A 19,250-nucleotide genomic window follows, 5' to 3' on the forward strand; every position below is an offset into this window, starting at 1 on the left:
CGAGCGCTGAAAGACGATTGGTTGGTAGACGCGTCCGTCATGCGGGCTGCAAGTGTTGGGTGGGCCCAGGCCTTGCCCTTCCCTGCCTGCCCGCCTCCCCCTCACTGCTCCTCGTGAGGGGTTCGTCGGGGGTCTGTGGCGGCCCGGCCCCGGCGGGGAGGGCTGAGGGGGCCCCCCTGCTCCGTGGCCGAGAGGCAGGGCCGGGGCCGTCCCCTTCCCTCCATGCCTGGGGCGGGGAGGAGGAGCCGCCGGCGCCGCGGGGTGGTGGCCGCTAGGCTCGCCGCCGGGAGAGGCGAAGCCCCAGCGGCGCCGCTCGCTCGGCAGCCCCGGCGGCGGTGGGCGGCGGTTGGCGGGGGCGCCCGCTGGGGCTGAGGGAGCTCCCGCCCGTCCTGCCCCCCCTCATGCGGCGCAGGCAGCGGTCTGTCCGCTCGCCGCCGCCTTTGTCGTTTTTGTGGGCGGGTTGGCAGCTGTCGGGAACCCGCCATGGGGCGGCTGCGGCGGGGCTGCTGAGGCGGCGGTGGGGAAGCAGCCGGCCGGCCCCATGGAGGAGCGGGAAGGCGAGGTGCGGTGGGACGGGCTGTGCAGCCGCGACCCCGCCACCCGCGCCGCCGCTTTGGACACCATCGGGCAAGCTGTGCTCCGCCGTAGTGAGACCATCGCTCCCGTGGCGGCGGTACCGCCTACCCGGGCCGCCGACGGACTCCTGGTTCCCGCCGGCCGCGACGGGCTGAGCGAGATGTTGGTCCGGTTGCTGATGCTTTCCAAGCGCTGCCCCTTCCCCGACGTGAGGGAGAAGAGCGAGGAGATCCTTGGCGGGGTGCAGGTAAGCACGGCAGACCCCACCTCCGCCGTGGGACGGGGACAGCAGAGCCCCGCGGCCGCCCGGCCGGGGGGCTCTCCCATCCCCGCCGCACGCAGGGCACCCTGGAGTTTCAGCTGTGCAACGGGGTGGGCATGATTCGTGCAGCAATACTTGCTAAATGCTCCCCCCTCTTCGCCAAGAAACATTTGGAAAAGCGTTATTCAAAGGCAGGGGGAGGAAATAAAAAGTGTCAAGTTTTTTTGAGTGTCATTTGTGGAGAGGATTTAGCGATGAATGGCTGGGAAGTAGCCGGTCCTTTGGGGTATCCCGAAGGAAGCGCTAAAATGACAACTTTAATGCTCTAGTTTTGGTCTGTGATGTTACCAGTTGGCTTTAATACAGGAAAGATGGGGGTATAAACACTGGAGTTTGCCATTTAAAAATACAAATCGGTATTGGAAGGTTTTGAGCTTTTTAGAAGCCGTGTGAGCTTCGACTATTAAAGCAGAGCCTGTCAAAATTCCCTTTTTGTTGTCGAATGGTAAATAGTCTCTGCACTAGAATCGGTTAGATCCAAACTATTTTTCTTATAGCTGATAGCCGGTCTAGCCAATAGAGGGTTACGTTTACTGACCTTCTGTGCTAACAAAAATAAATGTTACTTTGTACTCTTCCCCTGTTACAGGCTAATTATAGTTAATCGTGTTGCTCACCTAAAGTTTTTGTGCAGGTTTTGAAATTCTGATGCAGGGCTTGTATCAATGGGTCTAGCAGCAGCGTTAAAAATACGACATGCTGTGGAGTAGGAAAAGGAAATTCAGGTATTTCTTTTAATCGCAAGTGAATATATAGAGCTGTGCTTGGAGTTAGCTGCCTGATTCCCACTATTGTGCTTTTTCTCCCTGAACATTGACAGGTTTAATATAGGGGAATTGTGTGTGTGTGTGTGGGAATAATAATCTATAAAATAAACCCACATTATATATATATATATCACAATTTATATAATACACATGTATTAAATAAAACAATATATATTATAATATATATTAAAATACAAGTATATATGTATTTTAAAGGAGCTTGTACATAGATCCGTTTTTGCTCTGTCCCACTTTGAAGTGGTTCAGAGAAATTCTGGGTTTGGATTACTGAAGCTGAGCCTCTGTTTATTTTGTCTACCTTCTCAATAGTGTGCAATGTGATAAATACAGTGTAATTTATTTTCTAGAGTGTGGGCTTTATCGGGCATTTTTCTCCAAGCAGATTTTGCCAGTAGAAGCTATAAATACGACATACAGTCTGTGTGAAAGGCTTGACTGCTTTTCTTTAAAAACACAAACCAATGAAACAAAAACCAAACTTGAATATTAAGTTGAATACTTAATCTGGCACCTTTGCACCAGTACCTTCCCAGTTAAAGATTCACATGAGAAGCAGACCTGTTACCAGTGAGAATGATGAGTCATTGGAACAGACTGCTAAGGGAAGACTTGCTTTTATCAGGCACAAGTTACCAGAGTCTAGTCAAAGGCTAGACAGGTGGTGATCTCTCTCCTAAGTCTTGGAGGAGGTTAGGCTATGTGATCTGATGACTGCCTTTAGGTTTTCATATGTGAAGTTACTGGCGTGTTCAACTGTTAGTCTTGTTTAGAAACTTTGTTACTAGCTTTTTTTAATTAGACCAAAAAGTCCTAGCAGAAAATAAGTCCATCTTGATAGAGCAAGTGCAAGGTCAAATTCCATGGTCATAGGTGACTTTATTAATCAAAATAGGTGTGAAAGATATAACAGATATGAAACCAACTGTATACACACAAGCTGCAGTAAGGGTTTAACAGCAAGTTAAACAAAATAAAATCAAATACAACATTACTTCAAGAAAATCTTTAATAGCTGCTTTTGTAACTTCTTCTTAGGGAGTAGATCTAAAATAGGAGTATTCTATGTTCTATGAGTATAGGGTGGCAAGTCTTAGTTCTTACGATTACGCTCATAAATGAAAATTTTCATTGTAATCTTTGGATCCGCATTTGCGGAAGAAACAATCTAATCCAAGCATTCCATTTTGGATGCTGTGGACTATTGTCAGGTGTGAAACGGTTTTTGTTGATTTCATGGCTAAGAGGAATATTAATCAAATCTCTGAGATGAAGATAGCAGATAAAGCAAACTAATAAATATCATTATCCTGTAGAACTCTTGGCTTTCAGCAGTGATTCTAAACATAAGTAGCTTAGTAACATTATAAAAATGTGAAACCCTAATCAGAACAGTATCAGAACTTAAAGGACTCACTTGTATTACTTTCTCTCCCTGTTTTGGGCTAGGAAACTATCTAAGTCCACAGCAATATATACCGTTATGCTGTCTAAACCTTATTCTCTGCCAAATTATTAAAGGACATAGAGCCCAGGTCAGGAAGAAGCAACTTTGAACCTAAAGGTTTTCCTGGAAACTGGTGCTGTCCTCCTTCTCTGTCCTGTGGGGTGGTCCAACTCAGACTAGAAGTCTAAGCCTGGACTGATTCCCCTCCACACCCTGAAATGGAGAACTGTAAAATGTGCTTTCTTCATCTTTCTGTCCTGCATCCAGGATAGGTAGTGAGGAGATCAAAGATTTGAATTTTCTATGTGGTCTGAGAGCTATTTTTTTCTGGGGCTAGTGCCGCCTTTGCTGTTGTGATAATCAACAAACATTTAGGCATGAGCAACTATGCTGCTGCTGGTTTTGCAGCTTTGTGTCTGGAACAAGTTGGTAGAATGCATTATATGGCTGGTGTGAGCTGGTAAGCTGCAGGCTTGGCAGCAGCCTGTGTCAGCATGGCATCCCTCTGAGCCTGCCTTTGTTATGGTCTTTTTTTTTTTGTGGTGAAAAATTCCTCTGATATATGGTAGAATACTAAGCGTGCAACTTTCTTCTTTGCTATTAATAAATATTATTTATAATAGCATTAATAATAGTATTTATTAAATAGCATTACCTGTATTAGAATCTATAAAAATAAATTATTCCTTTTGATTTGACTTATATTCAGGATAACAAATTTCTTATTGTAGACTATATATATAAAAATAAGAATAATATTTTTTGCCTAAGACTATATCTAATTTCTCATTAGATTATACAAGTTGGTTTTGTAAGAATTATTACCAAGACAGTATCAGCAAACTACCCCTTTTTTCTAATTAAGGCTTAATTTCTTTTATTAATAAACTCAAGGTTGCTAAAGTCACTTTGACTAAATATATATATTTAAATAATTTAAAGATACTTCAATTGCTATACTTTAACCAAGTGAAAAGTGTTTGAATGCTTTTGTATGAAAATATTTGATGAGTGATACTTGAGATAAAAACCCAAATAAATAGCTTTTTGATAACTTCTTGCATATGTGATATTTTGCACATATTTATAGCATATTGCTTATGACCTTGCAGAATAATGGGGTCATTCCACCTAGTATGCTAGGCATCTGCACATCAACACAAATATACGGGGAACGAACTGCAACAGAAGGTCTTAGCACGCGATCATTAAAAAGTATTCTGCCCAGCCTCTTTCAGATCAATTAGATGTATGTGACTAGAATATAAATATAAAGTGTAAATCAGTAGCTGGAGAAGAACCATCGGAAGTATGAGATTTGCTAGTTAAAATCTCTCGTAACTGTCCAAAGTCTTTGGAAAAGACTGAGCAGAACATACTGCTCTGCTGAGGTATGGAAATTAATAAAAATAGCTTTTTAGATTAACAAAGAGAATGCCTAGATGGGAGGCAGATTCTGCAGGAGTGACCATGAGATGTTAGCCTACATAGGGTAAAAGATGACAGAACAGCAGAAAAAAACCCACAAATGTCAAAAAGCTTAGAATTTGGCATGTAAAGCTTGACTGGGGGGGCAAATACAAGGAAGAAAGAAACTGATCTCAGCCTCTTTGGGAAGTAATGTAATAGTTCCAAACACTTTCACTGAAGGGGAAAATCAATAATGAAAAAGAACTTTGCTCCCTATTGATCTCTTCTTTGATGTAAACACAAGAAACAAACAGAAAATGGGAAATTGTATGCCGCTGAAGATGCATGAACAAAACTGGAACAGTGAAATACATAATGAGGTGTAGCTAAAATGGATATTGGAAGAAAGTAAGAAATAAAAGATCCACAGGTTAATGGATTAACAGAGGACATTTCAGATAATACTGAGGTGATTGAAATGGTTAACCCAGCCAGTGTAGTTAATAGCCATGATAAAGCATAAATAGTACTCATCCTAGACTGGGTGGGGTGGGGGAAGCTGTAGGTTGCTCAGATAAGCAACAGATTTTCAATCTGTTAAGGCCTGGTGAAATTCATTCTGAGGTGCTTAAATAAAACAAAACACACACACAAAAAAAAGAACCCACAAAAACCAACCCACACACAAAACCCTAGCTGAAGCAATCTCAGGCCTGATAGTAAAGTAGTAAACTCAAACAGAATGATGCATACCTCTTCAGTATGGGCTAAGTGGGGTGGGATGAAGAGGAAATTGGTGGATTTTAACTTTAGCTCAAATAAAAAATACTGGAGCAGTGATGAAACACATTTTTAGTGCTTGGAAAAAGAAGTTGAGCAACAGCCAGGACAGACTTATCCAGGATAAATTATATTAAATCCAGCATTTCTACTAATTCTATGATGGAGTAACAGGCCTTGTGGTACAGAGAGATGCTATAATGTTAATATGTTGATATATTGGAGTCCTCAATATTCACACAATATTCTTGTTAACAAGCTAGGGAATTATAATATAGAAATACTGTGCAGTGAGTAAAATTAGCTGGAAAACCGTCCTGAGAAGGTAAGCAAGGTCAGGTAGCAGGTACTGGGTACAGATTCTGCAAGGTCCTGTCCAGCATGATCTTGATTTAAAAAGTTTTGCAGTTGTTGAATTGCAGATTACAAATTGGGAGGGAGAGTTAGAATACTGGATATCAGCCATAGAATTTAAGATTATGTTAATAGTTAATGGGAGCTTGTATTACATCTTCTAGACCTCTGGGTTTCTTTTGCGAAGAAAGCTTGAAGAAAATGGTAGTGGTACGATTAGCTAGAGACTGCTGCAAAGAGGAAGGAGACATGAACTAGAACAAATGGTTGGTTGATCTAAATTCCAGCAAGACTTGGGTTAGATATTTGGGGGAAACTTCAAGGACTGAGAATGGCATAGACTATTGACTGATGTTCATCGCTAGAACTCTGTCTAAACTGTTCTTAAACATCAGGTAGGAGTGATATGCTTGCTTGATCTCTCCCTGGGGCAGGCAGAACATTGCTAACTGGATGATTTTTCCTTCCAGCCTCTTATTCTGTGTTTTGTGTTGCTAACTGCTTGGAGGGATGCACCCTCCAAGCGCTTTCCCTTTGATCTCTAAGACCATATTTACCAGATATGTAGCACTGGAACTTGTGGTCTGGAACCTCTTGTCTCTTACTGATAAAAGCAGCAGGAGGGCTTGGAGGACTCTAAGTACTTCCTTGTTTTCTTGGGACTACAGCTTTAGTGGATAACTGTAACAGAATCTCATAGTTGCAGAGAGGGCTGTACCACACATAACAGAATATGAGTCATGTCAGCAGCCAAATATATCTCTTCTTGCATTACAACCTTTGGGCACTGCCTGTGACCTAGGCTTGCTTGGCAGGGGACATGGAATGGAATACCCTTACCTTTCCAAATCCTGGCAAAATACTTGCATGGATTTAAATTAAACGAGCATCCAGAAAGGATGGGAAGACTTCTAGTCACAGCCAGAGAAGGCATCCTGTCCTCTTCCTCCAGCACAGTGAGTGGGACAGATAAAGCCTCTCCCAGGAGAGGAGCTAGTACCTCCCCTATGTATGTCCATAAAGGCTAAAATAGGAGTTGCTTTTCTGTTCCATTGCTAGATTTTTCTCACAATGGAGTTCACTGTCTCTTTGCTTTGTGTATGGACCACGTCTGAGCTCTGTGCTGCATGCCTGTTAAGACTAGTAAGAATGAAACTCAGATATGCTCCTTGCTCTCAAATGGTTTATCCTGATGATTCTGGTATTATGGTATTACAGTAAACTGGTTAACTTTCCAAATCTTTAATCTGCTTTTGGTGTAATCTTTGATAAATGACTTCGTAACTTTGTCTTCAGTCTTTTTAGCACAACTTTCTGCACAACAGAAGTAACTTTTTTTAGTGAACTTTGAAATCTGTAGCTAGGCAAATCTGTTAGGTTGTGGGATTTTTTGTTTCTGAGTTAATAGACTGTGTCCTAGTACATGGTAGTGATGTTCCCCAGTGATGCTTACTGGTGGTCAGTCACCATGTAAAGGTGTCTCAGATGAAATCTGTAGTCTGTTCAAGCTTATGAATTTAAATATAGTATCCTCACTGGTGGTGGTGAGAATCTGATCCATCTGGAAGCTGACTAGTCTCCTTGCACAATGCCAATACCCAAATCTGTTTCTGTTTCCCATAGCACTCTTACGTAAAGTGAATGAAAACATCTTTTTTTGTGAGTTCACTTCAGAGCAGAAGTATGTTCTGCCTTTTCCATTAGGTGGAACGGGTTTAATTATGTATTGTAGGGTGCTCCCTTCAAAAGCCACGTCACTGCCAGATTGCTAGTTTAGAAAACATTTGTCTGTTAGGCTTTTTTTATGGTGTTCAAATACTCATACTCTTGCTCTTCTCAGTATTGGGAGAGATACTGAAAAATGGCACGATGCATTTAAATGAATAGTCTTATTTACAGCCTCTGCTAGCCTACAGAAAGAACTGTACCTCTGCAATATTTATTGTAAACATGTTCTGAGGATGGGTCTGTATCACATGTGTGGTGAGGCTGGCTGGAGAAGTTAAGGGAGAAGACTTAATCTTGACGCATCAGGGAATGTTCTGAGCAGGGGTGTGAACAAATTTTTTTAAAAACTTACATTGTCAGTAGTCCTTAGATTGCCTTGTATAACTTGCTCCTCCTTTAGCCTACTTGCCTCCTTTCTGAAGGCTTCAGTCTGGTTGTTGAGAGAGACGAAGGGAAATTTTCTTTTGTCAAGCTTGTCAGCTGCAGAATTGACTGACCCTGAGAATGCCTTCGGTTGGAATAGAGTTGCTTGAAAACAGTGGAGGTTCTCAAAGTGATGTAAAGTAGGGTATCTGGGTCACTTCAAATGTTGTTTCTGTGTTTGGAGCCTTTCCATAATTTTCCATGCTAGCTGTATGCTGTTCTTGTACAGAAATGAGCTTTGCTTAGTCAACTTTTTCTTAAAATTGTTTGGGATAACTTGATCTGTAAATGTATGGGTTTACATTATTCTGCTGAACTGATTTTTCAGGACATCATAACTAGAATTTTTATTTTAAAAGAAGTGAAGAGTGGAGCACACATTTGATAATATTGGCTTGGCTGATTTTTATTTTTTGACTGCATTGAAATGCTTTAAACTGAAGAAGTAGAACACAAACATTTCCTTATCTCTTATTATTTACTAATGAGGTAAGCGACTATAGGGTGTGCGTTGGTGACTTACATAAAAACAGGTTTGTTTCATGATTTTTTTTTTCCATAGGAGCTAATATCTAGACATCTGTAGAAATAAGAAATGCTTCAGCTTGAATGCATTTTGTAAATAACAGCATCTGTTCTGATCTAGCAGTTGCTAAGTCACACAAGCTCTGGTTTAGATTTTTTTTCCTTCTGCTTCTCTTTCGAGACATAATTCTAGAAGTTGTCTATTCTTTTAATCTCATACCTGGAGATGATCCTTTCCAGTCTATGCTCATGTATTGTAGTGTCAACATAGTCCTTTATCTTAAATTATTTTTCTCACACTGATACTAAGGGTGTATGGGTAGCAGTGATCCTTCCCATCTCTGCATTGATTTTGCTAGAAGTTTTGCTCTGCTTTAAGTTGCCAAAAGGCCAACTTATTTCTTTTTTTTTTAAAAAACCTTATAATTTGTTTTCCCCATTTGGTATGTAAATAACTGTCTTCATTTTGGGGTGTTGGCATGCATTTGGATCCTTTCTGCTCACATACAGAGAAATTTTTGCATCTTGAGGAGCTATTCTATCAAAGTGAAAAAACACTAAGAATTTGGAAAGGCTTACAAATTAGCATATGATATGTAAAGTATGGACTCCTAGCTTATGTAAAATAATACACCTTCCATTAGATTGACCAAAGTACATGGTTTAAAAGAAAATTACATTGTCTCACTATGACAAGTGCAAAGTGAGCACTGAAGAAATAGTTGCTGTTTTGTCATCTTACTCTTGACTTTTTCTTCAGGTCAGGGTTTCTCCTTTTAAAATAAACATAGTGGAAAAGTACTGAATATACCATTGTGGGACAGAAAAAAATAGTTTTGAAAGCTTGAGTATATTTTCTTGTGGATACTGAGTGTTTAAGTTTCCAAAAATATGGTTTGCTGTCGGTATGGTTTTCTATTCCAGTAAGTTGTTTACAGTTTAAGGGGAGGAGCGGGGGGAAGCTTAGCTCTTTTTCCAGAAATCAAGTGAAACATGGAAATCTTCACTTGGACCTACATACATGAATTAAATCCAAAAAATTAAGTGGTGGTTTTTCTCTTGTTTACCACTTTCTTGATGTTTCCAATGACTGTGTCTCTTTTTTCCTTTGTGTTTTCTTCTGGAAAGCTGAGCTTAGATTGCTGCCAAAAGTTGAGTTGGGAAGGTGAACTGGTTTAGTTCTATTTAAACCTAGTAAGCAATTAACCCTTTTCCTTACTCCAGCTTTATGGAGAAACCAAACTTGTTCTTTTAAGTCATCTTGGGTCAAAAGTATCACCCAGGGTGTGTACTAGTAGCTGAATATTACCCCAAAATACATTAGGCTGGTATTTTAAAAATAGAGGTAATGCTAGAACACATACTGCTACTTATGTAATCCGATGTAAATCTGCCTTCTGTGCAATTACAAGAACTTAATTTCAGTCCAGGCATTGTCCTAAAGGAAAGCATAGTGCTTCTGAAAACGTGGTTGTTTTTTACTGTAAATTAATTAGAAATTGTAACTTTTCTTCACTTTTCTATGCTTTCTGGAGTCAGCAATAAGATTTTTCTCAGTTACAGGTGTTCCCTGGCAAGTCCTTTGTCTACTTAAACATCTGACTGGCTCCATGAGCCTAAGCTTTGAGACCCAAGGTGTAACAACCTCTTAGTTAAATTTTCCTTTCTGGCATATTCTTGCTTGGTATCAAATTGTTTTTAAACAGTTGTTCTTGCCCCTGTACTTGGCACTGGTGAGGCCACACCTTGAATATTGTGTTCAGTTTTGGGCCCTTCAGTACAAGAGGGACATTGAGTTGCTGGAGCATGTCCAGAGAAGGGCAACAAAGCTGATGAAGGGTCTGGAGAGCAAGTCTTATGAGGACAGGTTGAGGGAACTGGGGTTGTTTAGCTTGGAGAAGAGGAGGCTGAGGGGAGACCTTATCACTCTCTACAACTACCTGAATCAGAGTGGCAGGGGTTGGAAAGGACTTCTGGAGATCGTCTTGTCCAACTCCCCTGCTTGAGCACCCAGAGCAGAGGGCACAGGACCACGTCCAGACGGGTTCTGAATATTTCCAGGGAATGAGACTCCAGAGCCTCTCTGGGCAGCCTGTTCCACTGCTCTGGCACCCTCATAGGAAAGAAGTTTTTCCTCATGTTCAGGTGGAACTTCCTGTGTTCCAACTTGTGACCACTGCCCCTTGTCTGGCCGTTGGGCACTATTGAAAAGAGTCTGGCCCATCTTCCTGACACCCACTCTTCAGATATTTATAAGTATTGATGAGATCCCCCCTCAGTCTTCTTTTGTCCAGGCTGAACAAACACAAGCCTCTCAGCCTTTCCTCATAAGGGAAATGCTCCAGTCCCCTGATCATCTTCGTAGTTCCCCACTGGACTTGCTTGAGCAGTTCCCTGTCCTTAAACTGAAAGGATGTTGTAGTGAGATGGGTGTTGGTCCCTTCTCCCAAGTTACTAGTGATAGGATGAGAGGAAATGGCCTCAAGATGTGCCAGGGGAGGTTTAGATTGGATATTAGGAAAAATTTCTTTACTGGAGGAGTGGTCAGGCACTGGAACAGGCTGCCCAGAGAGGTGGTGGAGTCAGCACCCCTGGAGGTGTTCAAAAAACATGTAGACGTGGCACTTCAGGGCATGGTTCAGGAGACATGGTGTTGTTGGGTTGATGGTTGGACTTGATGATCCTAGAGGTCTTTTCCAACCTTGAGTCTATGATTCTTACGAAATAGATATTTTAGTTAAGGATTCCTTAACTCCTAGAAAGTAAACATGAAATAATATGGTATTTGTCCAAAGGAGGAACAAACTTGAAAATGAAAACTTGTTTAAAGATCTAAAGCCTTTCCTGTGTACTTTTTTGTTTTTGAAGGAGGAGAACCTCTTTTCTGAAAGATTTTTTTCCATTGCAGCTTGTTGCTGAGCCTCCACTGTTTCTGGTGTTTTGGTGCAACAAAACTTTTACCTTTAAAATGCAGCCTGTTTGCCAACAGCACATTCCACTTAGATTAAACTGTTTATTTGGATTTTCCATTTACTTAAATTTTAGTTCTAGTCTAGATTTGCACTGATTGCCATGTAGAAGAGAGGACAAATCTTTTCTTAAACTTTCTGTTTCTCTGAATTTCCAGTCAATGCTGAGAGTGTACTTAGATCTGTTTAAAAGTACTAAATAATTGCTAGCTGCCATGCACTTAATGTTTTCTAGAACTCATCATGTTATGAAGATAAGTGCTTATCAGGACAAGATTGCTTTTGATATTTGCCCTAACTTCATGTGTGTCCATTCAGTCCTTCCCACCTGTGTTACAATGCTTCCAAAACCTTTTCTGTAACTTTACCTAGTTTACTTTTTTTAAAAACAGCTATGTTTCTAACATTTGCTTATGTTTACCTAGAAATTAGTGTTTAAACAATGTTCTATAAGAGAAGCTCAATTCTGACATTTTTATTGCTACTGTTCTGTTCCAAGACAGAGGAGGAGAAGCCAAATGGAAATGTTTTGTCTGGCTTTTGGAAAGCATATTGGTATCTTGGCTCCTAGTCTTCTGCTTTTCTAACTATTTAGAACATGGCAACTCTGCTTGGCTGATGTTGTCTGGAATCTGTTGGAGGAAGTGTGTGTGTAAGCTGGGAAAGTCAAATGTTGCTTCTCTTTCTTTCATTACTAGGTGTCAGGCCTTTCTGTTAAAGGATTCAAGTTTTTGGGTGAGGTTTCACTAGGAATGAAAGCTGTGGTTTTTAATGCAGAAGATACTTTTTGTATTGCACAATATAAAATATATTGAAATTTTAGATTCTAAAGGTAGTAGTTAACTCTTTATAGCTTATGCATTAAGTGAATACCGGAAGCATAGACTGTTTTGTGGGTTTTTTCCTACTTTTTAGAGCTAGCTAGTATGTTTGCTCACACTGGTAAAAGAGACTTGGGGGAAGTACAGCCATCATACACTCTTCATTCAGGGTGCAAATCATTACTGCCAAAGGCAGTGGACAATATGGCTGCTTTGTGATGCTCCCAGTGCAATAATTAATTTTATAGTGATAGGCTGTAGTGTGCATTCCATGTACATGGCTTTACCCCTATGTTCCCCCTCTCAGAGCCAGGGGCCTGCATTAGAGGGCTCAGCAGTGCAATGAGCATCACAGATCTGCATGTTTGAGAGAGGTAAAATTCCTGTATCTCAGATCTTCTGGGGTAGGTTATCCACGTGGCTCAAAAGTAGTTCCTAGTAGTAATAAATCTTCATGCATGTGCATAAAAACATGCTAAGATGAATAAGAATTCTTCTGAAAATCTCACGTGGAAACTGAATGACTTGCTGTTCCTTCAAAAAATAGTTGCTAAAAAAATACTTGGGAAGATGTCCTGAGGTTTTTTTAAAAAAAAAAATTACAAAGAATAAATTCAGGTTTTAATAACATCTTCTAAACTGGTTCTTGGTGGGGTTGGGAAACAGAGAATTTCTCCAGATGTATGCTCACAAATTATTCCTGAAGTCATCTTTAAACAGACAAAAATGTCTTCTGAGATATAATATCAGATTTTATGCAGGGGGCAGACCAGTTGAAGGAATTGTTCTGTCTTAAGAAATAACTTACACATGAAGGAAGGCAAGAAGACCTTCATTCCAGTTAGGTTCAGTCAGGAAAGAAAGATTCTTGGATTTTAATTTTTAGTATTGATAGACTTCCAACTAGATCTATAGTGACATGTACATCAGTAACAGTGTTTTTTAAATAAACAGAAATGGCATGAAGGTCAAATACTGGTCAAACTTTTTTCCTCAGAAAACTTAATAGCTAACTGTAGATAAAAAAATTTACTTTAACTGTAGACTCACATGACTAAGGAGGTAGAATTTGGACAAAATGGGCCTTTGAAGTGGACCACTCAGTTTCCACACCCCAGAAATAAGACTTGAACTTTTTCACGTTGGTTCAGATAGACAGCTCATCTCAGTTCAGCTCATCAGAAATTTCTGAGAGTCCTTGTAAATGCTTATTACACAACCTGAGAAGCTTTCTCTGAAGTAAATGGGCAAAATGTAGACATATCCCCTTTCAACATCTCATCTTAATTTCAGGACTAAATGGTGTGCTATCTGGCGACTGTTTGGGACCTTCGTTATTCAAAGCTGATTACCTAGATGCCTCAATGCTTACCTCTTCTTGATAAACCAGATTAATGCTGCAAATCCATCAATGCAGCAGCAACAACAGACTTTTCAGTGCCAGCCCCATTTAACCCTAGTTTGTAACGGCCTGTTTCAGTTGACAGCTGTACCCCTGTTGGCACTTTAATCAGGGATGCTGGCATAGGAAAGCCAAAGCATTATGTTTCAGTGAGAGTCTGCTATCTTGTGCAAACTTATCCCAGATCATACTTTGCTAATATAACCTGTCTGGTTCTGTCCTGTGTGATGATCTCTGGTCTGTATGTGGTGATTCTGCAGTAGTAGTAATTTGTGTCTCTGATTTCCTGTTTGCACACAGAAGCTGGCAGAAAGATGCCTTGGTTGGGGGCTCAAGTGGGCCAGATGCCAGAGTGGTAATCTGATAGAGTGACCTTTGCTGTGTTCTCTCAGTCTCTCATGCAGGAGCAGTCCTGCCAAAGCAGAAATCTGACTGGCCGTTCTGGTACTTGGCACTGTCTGGAATGGCTTAAAACTTGTTTCAGTGCACTTGCTAAATAGCTTGTTATCGTGGATGGATGGGCTAGAGAGAAAGATATTCTTTCTTCTGGGTTGCTACAAAACATTTTTTAGATTTTCCAGAAAATATGCTGTGAGTTAGCCCCTTGGATGTAACAGCCTCACCTTGGTTGTGCTAGTGCTGAACTAAATGGAACTAATCAGGGTTGAGCACGGGATTTTGTAGTGGCCTTTGCTCTACCTTGCTGTCTAGAGTTGGGCAAATTTGGAACTGAGACAGATCCTCTGTAACTTACTGATGGTGAAAGTAGTTAGTTTGATGCCAGTTCTGTTAGGAAACTAACTGGGCATGCTGTCCTTTTTCCAAAAGACCATGTACTTGAATTATATTACAAAAAAACCTCAGATTTTTTTTTTCTTTATATATAGTTGGTTTAGGCAGTTGTAAGGAGATACCTTCTTGATTCTGTAACAGAAAAAAATATACAAATCTCTATCATGTGTTTTCAGCACTTCAGCAGAAAAATGAATACTAATCTTTAAATATCTCCTTTATATAATATTTGAATATTCATTTACAAATAACAGAGTAGACAATCCACCTAGATAGAACTTGTAAAAAGCATAGAGTTCCTTTGTTGTCCAAAACTTCCAAGAAGCGTAAATGGAAATCAAATTGGAAAGAGGATGTGCTGTAAGTTGTTATTAAGTATATACAACCCAGTAAGAGGCAGGCAAACTAACAAAGAACAAACTCTAAATTCTTAAGCCAAGCATTATTTATTTATTTTTGAAATAGCATGGAGGGATTTACTAGGGATAAAATTATGCAAAGTATCTTCTCCTTCTGTAGCCAGGGATAATATAATTTAATAGCCTCATTTGAGACACAATTCCTTTATTTGGTGCAACAGTAGATTCTGGTGCTTGCTGAAATCAGCACTCCATCTCTTAGTGATTAAGACATTCTTAAAGTAGTTTACAGATTCTGTTATCCACATTATCTTCAAAATGAGTGATAACTCTTATGTAGTTTGTGCTTCTGAATATTGACCTCTGTTTGGGAAGTATTGAACCCTGAGACTTTGAGATGGCAAAGGGAAACTCATTCTAAGAAGTTACTGGAATTCTTAACAATTCTAAAGGTTAGAATGAATGAAGAATTGAACCAGCATGCTCTATAATATTCTGCTGCAACAATCTGATTACATAGAAGAGAAACAGCAATTATGCCCTTGTGGCAGTTGCTTTCCTTCACTTAATTAGATGGGAAAGTATGGTTTGAGTTAGAAATCCGGAGTCATCTGCAGGAGAGTATCCCTAAAGGGGATACTTGTCATTATTGAAGCAAATTGTAAAGCTCTAGAAATGTATTGCAACAATCTTTTTTTTTGCTTCTCTCTTGTAGTGGAAATAAGCCTAGGAAATATGTGGGGCAGATTTTTTGATAAAGAATGTACCCACACAGCTCCCAACTCCCCCAGCTCTGTATTTCAACTAGTTCTTTGGTGTATTTTTAGAGAGTGACGTTTAGAATCTGCTGGGGTATCAGTCAGTGTTTGCTTGGTTATTTCAAAGATTATTGGTGTATCGAAATAAAAACTTCTTGTGGAAATGTACTGCTTTTGAGAAAGTGCTTGCAGGGGAAGGCTTCCATAGTAATGAGTATAAGTCCCATGAAGACTTGAAAGAAAAATAGGCTTAGAATAACAAAAAGCTATGAGCATGAAGGTCTCATGTTCCAGTCTGTGCTTTGCCCCTCTCAGATAAGTGGCTTGTGAGGGCAGTTCAACAGATAAAGTACATTTTCTCAAGCAGCAGAAATTGTGTGTTTTTCTTTAAAGTAGTAAATCTCTTAGAGCATTTGCCTTGGATGTGTAAGTATCCCATTCAAGCATGATTGGCATCTGGACTGAACTGGAACTTGAAACCTGGTCTGCCTCATCTCAAATAAGACACCTAACTTGGTCCTGGAGGTCTCGTTTATTGACAGGATGTCACATGGAGGAATAAGTGCTCAAGGTCTTAAAACTTCCTCAAGTTACGAAAAAATACCAGTTGTCCAGCCGCTGTGAAATTCGTTTGCCTCAGTGCAAAAGTGCTTTATATTAAAGCCAAAGCAGTGAGGAAGTTTCTAAGGCCCTCTGAGGTGGGATGAAGGATTTTCCCCAACTAAGTAGTTGTAATACAGCTCTTAGATTAATGAGGCGAGCTGAACAAGGACTTTGAAGATTGAAGCATGCTAAAATAATTTTGCCAATTGTAATGTCCAGTACTTATCTCCTGTTTCTTTTTAGAACACTTTGAAATATGTTAACTTCAGAAAACTTGGATGAAGTACATGTCTATAAGGCTTGTTTGAAGTTCAGCTACTGGGATAATTTTTTTTGGAGAGGAAAAAAAATACGTTGTGCTACAGAAATAGGTCAGAATTCTCTTGTACCACAAGGGCAAAGCATTTTTTCTTTATTCAGATGAAAGATGTTTATACCTATGTCCCTTATTATGATATTAAACAAATCTGTTTAATTAGAGGATTGTTGTGGATGACTTCTTGGGTTTGATTTGGTGTGTCCGTGTGTCGTGTCCCCCCCCGCCCCAAAGATTTTAATTTTGAATTGGACTATTTATTGCCTTAGCAGTAGTATTTTGGCCACCTGCTGTCACATTTGCAGTGGGAACAATTCATTGAGGGTAGTTACATTGTTACCATCTGATGATCAAAGAATTATGGATGAAAAATAAAGCAGCAGTTATTTCATTTAACAACAAACAGTTTTGACATTCTCCTGAAAAAAATCACAATTGCTTAATGTTATTACTGGGAGCAGCCCCAAATTAACAGGACTGCCTACGTGTGGTAAAGTGAAGCATACATGTGTTTGCAGGATTGAGGTTGTGTGCTGGTTGGTTTGTCCAAAAGCATCTTCATACCTTGCTGCAGGACTCCATTTCAAAACATTATTAGTACTTCCTTTTATTATGAACAATTGTGTGTTTCCTCTACAGGTTTCAGGTTTCCTGGACTTTTTGTGCCTGTAAGTTTTGTGATCCCTGTGCCAAGCTAACAGTCACGATTGTCTGTTAATCTGAGAAGTTGAGAGATGTAGGAAGGAGGTTTTGAACGTGCCATACTTGAGCCTTGGAAGCACAGCCTCTCTATTTGTGCAGTGGTGTACCTTTTAGCAGGGCCCAGTGTAATGTCATGGGAACACAGCCGCAGTGTTTTCAGGACCAGTTGGCTCACTGATTGTAGGCTACCAGGTGTGCCAGTTAACACAGCAGTAAATAGATAAAGTCCATGCCAGTGCTTGCAGTTAAATTAGCTTAAACTCTTGCCTGCTTGTGCATGCTTCACAGTATTCCACAGGGTTTGATAGGAGGTAGCAGTCTTGAGATGACAACCTGCTACCATTCAGCTCTGCCAGGCTTCTTGGAGACAGGAATAGCTGTTTTTTAAATCCCTATCTGTACTGGAGCAGGCCATTTTCTCTGTATAGTATAGTATCCAGATTGTTTCTTACACAGGTTTGTTTTAATGTGTAGGTGATCTAAATGAACTGAAGCTGACACACTCCCTGCAGGAAGATGTAATGAATTTGAAAGAACACTTGGGGGAGACTTCATGTCTCATGTTTTATCTAGAGTTTTTGATTTGTGTGAAGTAACATAACTGAATTGAGATCCATTATTCTAAAACTCTAGAAAAATGAAACTTTTTGTCCTTAATTTATTGTCTCTTGCTATTTCTGGTTACAGAATAGTAACCTGAAACCTTCTTGAAATGGGTCATATTTTGAGGTATTTTTTTGTTCGTGATATCTTACTAGTTTTCTTTAAAAATTATATAATTTTAGCTAACTGACTTCTCTACCTAGCTATGAAAGCAATGATCACAGAATCACACAGGATGAGTGATACAGTTGTGGGGAAGGGAAAAGAGGAGCTTTCATGAATACAAAGTTTGTGATAGTAGGTGAACCAGATGACTGTAGTACTTTATATTAGTTATGAACGTTCACCCCTCAAGCTGCATGCCTATTTCTATTTTGATTCCTGATTTTCAGTATGTCCGTTTTGTAAGGAATTTATCTTTAACTGAAACTTCCCAAATTTGCTCTCTGTAGTGTTAAGACTTTTGCATCAATATGTCTTTAAAAAACAAAAATGAAAGAACGCACATACAACAAGAATTCATCTTTTCTAAACACAGGAGATGTGCATTCCCACATTAAAAAAAAAACAAACAACCACCAAAACAACAACAAAACCCCCTACCCAACTGTAGTGATGTTTTAATAGTTGAAACAGCTGGGGTCAAAAAGCTGAAGTTTGTGAAGGAAATCAGTCTTCTGAGAATGTATGTTGCTGTCTTCTGTTTGCCATGGCATAGACTTTCCCTGATCTAATCAGAAAACACTAGCATAGGTATTAGGAGAAAATAATAGCCATAATCAGTCTGTTTTATTTTTCTGAAGCATCTAGCAAGAGAGGGAAATGAAACTTTCAAGAGAATGTAGGTGAATAACTTGTAACTTTAATTATGAGCTTACTAATGAAGAGTTTTAAATTAGCATATGGCAGCTAACTAATTTTCGAAGTTGAGAGATCACAAAAGAGTAGATTCTAGTTAGGGGGGGAGGGCTGACATTTACTGTTTTGGGACTTTTTAGCTTGTATTAAACAAAGCTTAACCAATGAATGAGTTTAAGCTATCTCTATAATAAAATTTTTCTGCTGGACTATATTATCTGTGAAGTAAAATCATGTGTTGTGTGGTAGTGCTGCTGTTTGCTACTTTTCTTTTCCCCCTATTACAAGCAGAGTAAAACTACTGCATTGTCCAGGCGGAGTTTTGGAAAAAATCTATTTAAATACTGTTAATTGTCCACTATTATAAAGAAAGATAGTGGAAAAGAATTCTTTGTCACTGGCATTCTGTGCTTGCTAGAAGAAACTAGATTATTTGCTCTGTGACTGTGGCCCATTACAAAGGATTTGCTTAGGCATGCTAAAAGGGACCTTGCATGGTGAAACTTCCTGGCTGCTGTGCTGCATTTTAGCTTCTCTCCTGCTGTAATACTTGATGGTAAGGCTTCCTCCAGCTGGAAGGGTGCTCTGCTTAGTTCAACCCTGGCAGAAGCAACAACCCAAAAGACCACACGTGTCCCCAAAGTTTTACTACCAGGCTCTAATGCATCAGAACATAGGTGGTACTTCTAATTAAAAAAGGGGGGTGCAGGGGAACAG

The 19,250-nt window shown here is 39.9% G+C and overlaps 1 protein-coding gene across 2 annotated transcripts in view; it reads left to right on the plus strand.

Annotated features, from left to right (window-relative positions):
* Positions 1-101: 101 nt before the first annotated feature.
* The window catches only part of SESN1 (sestrin 1), an 84,687-nt gene continuing 65,538 nt past the window's right edge, over positions 102-19,250 (plus strand). The window contains exon 1 of one of the 2 annotated variants that reach the window (XM_064447489.1): positions 102-823. In XM_064447489.1, the coding sequence (XP_064303559.1) occupies positions 542-823 (282 nt within the window). In that variant the 5' untranslated portion in view covers positions 102-541. The remainder of the gene's footprint in view (positions 824-19,250) is intronic. The other variant, XM_064447491.1, reaches the window with a different exon arrangement.

The sequence above is a fragment of the Phalacrocorax carbo genome, chromosome 3 (genome assembly GCF_963921805.1).
Source record: "Phalacrocorax carbo chromosome 3, bPhaCar2.1, whole genome shotgun sequence".
Classification (NCBI taxonomy): domain Eukaryota; kingdom Metazoa; phylum Chordata; class Aves; order Suliformes; family Phalacrocoracidae; genus Phalacrocorax; species Phalacrocorax carbo.